Source organism: Austrofundulus limnaeus, unplaced genomic scaffold (genome assembly GCF_001266775.1).
Source record: "Austrofundulus limnaeus strain Quisiro unplaced genomic scaffold, Austrofundulus_limnaeus-1.0 Scaffold306, whole genome shotgun sequence".
In the NCBI taxonomy this organism is placed as follows: Eukaryota; Metazoa; Chordata; class Actinopteri; order Cyprinodontiformes; family Rivulidae; genus Austrofundulus; species Austrofundulus limnaeus.
In genome coordinates, this window is record NW_013952708.1 from 375,406 (window position 1) to 383,403 (window position 7,998).

General features: G+C 40.2%; 1 protein-coding gene across 1 annotated transcript in view; it reads right to left on the reverse strand.

Annotated features, from left to right (window-relative positions):
- LOC106527037 (transcription initiation factor TFIID subunit 4) overlaps window positions 1–7,998 on the reverse strand; it is a gene marked incomplete at its 3' end in the record, with an annotated part of 61,692 nt that overhangs the window by 31,584 nt on the left and 22,110 nt on the right. The window contains 5 exon segments of the mRNA XM_014021796.1: window positions 3,541–3,750; window positions 4,308–4,397; window positions 4,853–4,975; window positions 5,396–5,548; window positions 6,992–7,141. Coding sequence (XP_013877250.1) covers window positions 3,541–3,750; window positions 4,308–4,397; window positions 4,853–4,975; window positions 5,396–5,548; window positions 6,992–7,141 — 726 coding nt within the window.

Sequence of the window (7,998 nt, forward strand, 5' to 3'; positions counted from 1 at the left end):
GGCTGACAATCATTGCTCCCATTGGACAAAAAAAGGACGGGGGCGGGACACAGATCCAGAAGAAAACAAGGAAGTCCTGCATGCTGCGGTTCTGATGCGCACATTTTTGCTGATAGTACAACTGCAATAGCATTTAAAATGTCAGAAGCAGCTAATTTAATGGTGGTTCCGTGATGATATTCTAATTTTGGAGCGGCGTCAGTAAATGTGTCCCGCAACCCAAAGGAGAAGAGGTGCTCTGCGTGTTCTGACCCACAACATGCTGGCAGCAGAGCTGCTAACAGGAGACGATGAAACAGGTGTGTTTTCAGTTTATTTAGCTCAGCAACGTTGGCCTGTGAAGTCCAAAAAGGTGCATGTTTAATGCAGGTGGTTCGGTTAGAGTCCGGTCTGTATTCACACCAGAAGCAAACTGAAGTGAACCGAACCAGTTTGTTTGGAAGCGGACCGAGACCACCTCAAAAAGCAGGTCTCGGTCCGGTTGTTTGATCCGCACCAGAGTTCACATGAGTGTATTCAGACCTGCACAAAAGGTCCGGACCAACGCTGGAAACGAACTCTGGTTCATTTAAAGTGGAGCAAATTATCAGGTCTGAACACGACCTAAGTTACCAGTAGTCTTATATGGACTTTATCTGGACTTTTTAARCTGCCCTAGCATTATGTGTCATTAGGTGTTGCCGTAGCTGCTACTGCTAGCATCTTAACATATAAAACAATATCAGAACAAACACTCACCCTGGAGAAGATCAGACAATAATCATCATCACTGYCTCTCTACAACAGTTTCCTCCATAGATATTTTACTTCYTGCCCTCAATCTTCAAAACCATGTGACTAAAACCCAGCTATTGCTTCTCACGCTCATTCACAAGTGTAATTCCCTAATAACAAAAGGAAAATGAAACAAAACTAAAGCAAATACACTGGCCTCTAAATGACAGTCTGGGCCTGCTTTGTGAATTTCTATGTGGCTGAAAAGTTTACAAGGAAGTTTTCATGTCATTTCACGTGTCCTTGCAAATAAGATCACAAATAGACAAGTAGGAATCCATTAAATCTAAGACTAATCTTATCTCTGATGAATAATTGTGATAAATATTGTGATTTTAATGGCAGAGTCCAAACGCAGCAGTAAGATGATGATCTGAGCTTGCTTTGAAGCACAATACTTGAGTTGTATGTGTGCTGCAGATGATGTGAGGTTGTTTTTATTTATTTATTGATCCAGTTCCCTTACGAGTAAGAAACTAAAAGAAAATCTAATTAACTTCATCAATCCTTCCACCCTTGATGTGTTGAGAAGTGTAGAATACTTCTTACTTCTTGCAATCAAGACAAATGACACTACATTTCCAACATAWAATGCAATCACCGTGGAGCATTGCATGTTCGGGTGCATGGAGCACATTAAAGAAAAAAGCCTTAAATAATGCATCTTCTCTCCCATAGAAGTAAAAAAAATAATCCAGCTAGAAACTTTCAGGCCAATTCATCTATACGTCTGGTTTCAGACCGGCAGTGTGCCAGTGGCAATCATTTACTAACTCATGCTGGTGTTGTGTGTGAGCGCGCAACCAGAAACAGTGAGAAGACTGAAGGCAGTTTTTGGACATAGGCTGCAGCCACCACAGTTTTAAAACTGACCTGAGGCTGACCTAGTTACCTCGCTTCACCCTTCAACGGTTAAGAAAGAGGAAGGAAGGTGAGAGGGAGGTTACGCTGAGAGAGGGTAGTGGAATGAAAGGGAGAAAAAGAAGAATACAAAAAGCAAGTGAAAGCTCAAGTGACAGAGCAGGGTGAAAAAAGAAAAAAAGACAAGAGCGAGGACAGATTATTGAGAAGATATAAAAAAGAAAAAGAGACTCTTATAGGGTGCTCCTTCCTTCCTCTTGGACCATTCCCGTCTGAGTTTAACCTTATTTAACCTGCAGTATGTGTAGAAGTCTGCGCTTCTTAGACCAGAAGGGTTTCATTATCTGAACAAGCACACAGACACACAGACGAGGTTCCCTACCTCGGTAATCTGCTGCAGGTGTGTTAAGAGAAGCCACTTGTTTTGTAGTGGTGGACCCTGCAGGCTTCTATACGAGTCCTAATATACAGTTGCGCTCGAAAATCTGCATACCCTGACAAGAATTTGTAACTTTTTTGGCCATTTTTCAGAGAATATAAATGATAACACAAAACTTTTCTTTAACTCGTGGTTAGTGGTTAGGTGAAGCTGTTTATTATGAAACAATTGTGTTTGCCCTTTTTACATCATAATGAGAACAGAAAATACCCAATAACCCTGATTAAAAATATATATACCCTAGTTTATTATTGTAAAGTGCCTCATATAGCATCAATGATGGCTTGAAGTCTTTTGTAGTAGTTGTGGACAAGACATTTTATTTTTTCACCAGATAAAACTGACCATTCTTCTTGGCAAAATGTCTCCAGTTCCTGTAAATTCTTGGATTGTCTTGCATGAACTGCACATTTGAGGTCTCCCCAAAGTGGCACCAAGGTCAGGAGACCGAGAACTTCACTTTTCTCTGCTGTAAATTGTAAAATGGTAAATCATCTGAACTTATAGAGAGCTTTTGCCATCAATTCTGGCCAAATTCCCTGTGCCTGTGTAGCTCAAACATCCCCAAATCATCAGAGACCCACCTCCGTGTTTCACAGCAGGGATGGGTCACTTTTCTCATGGCCATCGTTGACTCCTCTCCAAATGTATCGTTGAAGCTTGTGGCCCAAAAAAAACGTTCTTAACTCTGTTCCAGARGTTTTGAGGTTTGGCTTGGTGTGGTTTGGTATATTGTAGGTGGACTGCTTTGTGGCATTAGGGTCTCAACACAGCTGATTGGTATTCTTAATTGCTCAGATTTGTTTTATATTATTTTCCTGTTTTATAAAGTTCAACTTCTACAAATTCTATAATAATTATTTTGCTTTCCCCATGGCTTGGAATCCAAGAACATCAAAGCAAGACTGGATGAAAGATGTCATGACCCTCAAAACAGATCAAAGGTGGGAATGGGTCCATTGAGGAGCCATTTACACCTGTGTGTATATTATCACGTCAAAACTCCCAGGCTATGTATATTTTTGATCAGGGTCATTTGGGTGTTTTCTGTGTTCATTATGATGTAAAAGCAAATGTCTGATAATAAATAGCTTCACCACAAGTAACAGAAAAGCTTTCGTGTTATTATTCATATTTTTTTGAAAAATGCCTGAATAAACTGCCCATAACCAACAAATATGTACAAAAACAAAGTCTCATCAAGAACATGCAGAGCAGCTTAAATACTATAGCATACTACTGTAATATTACAGGACTCAGTGTGGAGAAACAAAAACTTCAGCTCCATACATTTTTTGTAAACAAATACAAGTACAGAATATTAAATTGTACACGTAAGCTTTTTTTTAACTATTTCATATTAAATGTGAGTCATTGCGGCCTTCAGTTCCTTTGAAATAAGAGCTTTAAACATGGCTGTCACATCTGTGCAGAGGAATGTTTGACCTGGTCTGATCTGTACGTACCATAGCAGCTGTATGTCCAAGCGTCCCAGCAGGCAGTGCGGTGGCACTCAAAGTGGTGCTGACACTGTTGGGGTGCCGTATGCGGACAGCTGCCCCGGCCACGATGGCAGGAGGAGTGCCGATGGCTGCTGGTTTGACTCCCTGCTGCAGGGGCTGGGTCAGGGACTGCTGACTGTTCAGCAAAGACAGCCTGAGGGCCGGGAGGCTTTTCTGTGGAGGAGAGGCCAAGATTCATAGTGAAAAACAATAACTACAAACATATAACAAAGCACCAAGCACAGCTGTAATCACACACCTAACTGCTGGATTCACTGGTTAATTACCATTAACAAACAAAGCTAAAAAGGAATGACCCAACCTGTTTGTCCTAAAGTGATTCATGTTGATAAAACAATAAAAAGTTAATTCGCAGATTGCTGATGATCGACTCTCTTGGACCTAATAATTACCGTTGTTCAATCCAGACCATTTCAGGGACAATTAAGTCTACAAGACAACTTGTGTTTTTCAGCCAGGTTAGGGAGTAGCATAGTAAAAAGGTTAGGCAGATAGTAAGGAAATACGTTTAGAGGTCAAATTCAAAAGTAGCTAATGAGTCCAGTAAACTAAATTCTAGGGTTCCCATTGTTTATATTTCATGAGGGAGATAAGTTTAGTGTTAGAATAAAGAGCCAATATTTAAAATGGATCAAAGGAAGTTTAGTCATGAGGGTAAGCCTCTGAATGAACCACTGTCACTGCCAGAGTAAGAGAAGCAGGAGCTTCACCTTGAGAAATGGGACCAGGTAAGGCTGCGGAGATGATTTGAGTTCAGTCTGCAGCCGGCTGGTGAACTCCTCTGGTTCAATCTTGGCATCCTGTCAAGGAAAATAAAGAAATTAAAAAGAAGTAAGGACTATGACGACTAGAACACAATATGATAAAATCCCCTCAGTGGCTGAGATTATAATCCATTCGATTCCCCACCGTGGGACCTCAGGTTACACCTTAATGTGTAACTGTGTTTAAACTGAAAATTATGGCACAGAAAACAAGATTTTGGAAAAAGTTTCATGCTGCCATCTACAGGTTGAAAATATTTATTACAAAAAAAAACAACAGGGATTAAAGTTGACCTCCTCCAACATGTTACAGTCTGTTACACATCAAGCTGTCAGTCCGATTGTTTTTGCCTGAAGAAAAAGATGCTGATACCAAAGATGTTTTGTTAAAAAATATAATGTGACTAAGATCTGTGCCAACCAGGTACCACACCTGTGTCATATTTGTTGAATACGAACAACGCTTATTCATTTAGCTGTTTAAAACTCACCAGCAGGTCTTGAACCAGAGCCTTAACGTTCTTAGAAGTCTCAGGAGAGGGAGAGTTGTGAGACGCCAGTTTGATAAGTGTGGCTAGGAAATTCTTACACTTCTTCACGTTCTCTTGCATTTCCTATGAAATACAATTTTTATTATTTTTTACCATCTTTTGCAAAAACAAACATACAAACAAGAAAAATAAAGCTTGAGATCTCAATAAATAAGACAGATTGCTTCAGTGTTCAGGGGCTCTTTCTGTATCTATATGTAAATCCACATGCTCCTGATTGAACAATCATGAGTTTATGAGTCGTTGCTTCTACGTGTGTCCTTGGGTATCAACCAGTGTGAAAGCATGATTGTGAAATAAGTGTGAATGTGTGTGGGCATGTGTGAGACTCTCTGTCCATGCCCAGCTGTGTGGCATAGTGGAGCAGTGGGTATGGGGAGGGGCAGCCTGAACTTTTGAAACGGCCAGCCTCATGGCAGCTGAACCCTTCAGGGTTGTGGGAGATGGCGGAGGGGAAGTGGCGGGTCGGTGGAGGGAACAAACCTGGGACACGACTGGAGCTCCAGGGGCCGCTGTGACGCTTGTCGGTGCCGGCTGCACTGGCTGGGGGGTAGGCTGGGCGGGGCCCTGGGGGGCCATAACCACTGGGGCCTGCTGTGGAGTCGTCACTGCCACGGTTGGTGCCATGGGGCCCTTCTGGGAAAGCAAAGAAGAGACAGAGAGATAAACAGGACATGACGCTTCGCTAGCAGCAAGGCCACAGAGAACAGGAGGCAGGCGCCACAGCGCTCCTGTCACATCTGCTCTCTTGACTTCTGTGGACATCTTTTAACAGACAAGGAGGGGAGAGGGGAGGAAGTGTCAAGCAAGAGGCTGGGGAACACACGAGCCCATAAAAGCTATTCTTTAAAGTCCCTTGCCTGGAAGCGAAAGCTTTATCTCCCAACAAACATTTGTAAATAAGTAACTCAAAACGTGCTATTTTTTACTGATAATATGTGCAATGGTGAACGACAAGAAAATAAACATTTTCTGCTCATCACATGAGTTGCCGTCAGCGGTTTCTCACTTTAAAGCCGTCATCACCTCTTTGCAGATCTCTTGGGCTCTGCTCATTTTTGGAAATAAAATACATTTAACGTGATAGTACTATAAGTGGACAGGTGTGAATGCAAACAAAATTCAGGGCCCACATAAATGTCTGATCCCTCAGATCACATCTAGACTGAGGCCACATTAACACCTTCATATGTGATTCAGACCTACACTTTTACTTCTTTTCCTTTATTCTTTTTATTAAGTAAAGATAGTCTCATTTTGAATAAATGTTCATAAAACATGGCTTCATCAACTGAAAAAAACAACAACAATTATAAACTTTCTTTTTGTTTGACAGAAACGAGCTGTAAGAATTATTACAAGAAAACACTACAGTCACCCATCAAATACATTGTTTTGTCAGTTGAAATTATTGAAATTCTAGGAGTTGGTTGATTATAATATTTTACAGGTTATGTATAAGGCTCACAAATGTATATTACCTTTAAACAACCAATTAAATTTTGTTAAGAGAGAAAGTTGTTATAATCTAAAATGGGTAGAGATGTTTGTGAAACCTGGATTTCGAACTAGTTTGAGGGAGCGGTGTACTTCAATACAAGGAAGACTATGGAACAAGCTGGAAAGTGATGTCAAAAATGCCAGATCAATGTTTATGTTTAAGAGAATGATAAAAGTCACTTTGTTAAAGAAATATGAAACAATATAATGTGTATTCATACGAATTGTTGTTCGACAAGGATCTGAGGTTGTTTTTGTTTAGTTTTTCTTGTTTGTAGATTATTATTGTTTAAAATATTAATTTTGGGAGGAAAAAGGCGCAGATACTATAAGATTTTTTTTCTTCTTTCTGCCACCTTTCATTTTATTTGTGATTTGTATTTTCATTGTATATAAATTTGTTTTGTTATTTTTAAAGAAATTAATAAAGTTTAAAAAGATAGGCCAAAGAATACTAAATACTGATGTAGGTGTTCAACGTAATCTTTAGTGCACATATCACTGTTTCATTTTTCATTAGCTTCCAGAAATGCTCTACGAATAAAACTTGAACGGTGCGTGTAAAGAATGTCATCTCACAGGGCGGAGTGCAGGACAGGAGGAAGAGGAAGAAGAAGAGGAGGAAGAGGTCTGGAGGGCAGGGCTGGAAGGAGTGGGAGAGGGAGACGGTGCCATCTTGGCCGGGGTCAAAGAACACTGCCTGGTGGTCTGAGAGGTCACAGGACACTGCTGAAAAGACAAGAGAGCAACAGGATCAGAAAAGAGCAGCGGCATGCCTTGCAGACACATATGGAAAGGTCACGACAGCAGAAAAGAAGAACGTGTCAGCATGTTGGAGGTGGTAAAAGTTGAAGCACAGGAAAGTATAGATGGGCAAGTAGCAGAGGGTCATGGTGTTTTTCCATTACTGCTTTAAATATAATAGCAGAAAACAGACCTGCAGCTTATAGCCACAGACTAACTACTAGCTATATAGAAGAATTGTGTCTTGTTCATGTTTTGTGTACATGTAAAATATAAAGAATTAAAGAAGAAGAAAAAAGAGTAATTTGAATATGATAATCATGATGAAACTACATGATTTAACTGGTAGCAAATTGTCTAAATTCATTACATTAAATTGATTTATTTAAAGTCTGAGGAATACTAGCATTTACCATAAAATTATTAGTTTGTGAAGACTGGATAAAGATGCATAACTCTCAATACCCAGAAACTGGGGCTAGGCAATACAACAATGATATGTACTGTATATATTGCGATTGATGATCAATATCAATAGGAAATATGGGATAAAATGTTGATAATTTCATTGAACTCCGATCCAAAACTGCACAGCATTCTGGGGTTTGTAGGCAGAGGAAAGGCTTTAGCTGCTCGACCTCTCACTGCCTCCACGGTGGCATCCGCTAACTCTCTCACTCTTTGGTAAGCTAACAACCTGCTGAGTAACCTGTGCAGTAGCAGTTTCATGTTTGACCACCGTGACGCAGAAATGTTAGTTAGTTAGTTAGTTAGTTAGTTAGTTAGTTAGTTAGTTAGTTAGTTAGTTAGTTAGTTAGTTAGTTAGTTAGTTAGTTAGTTAG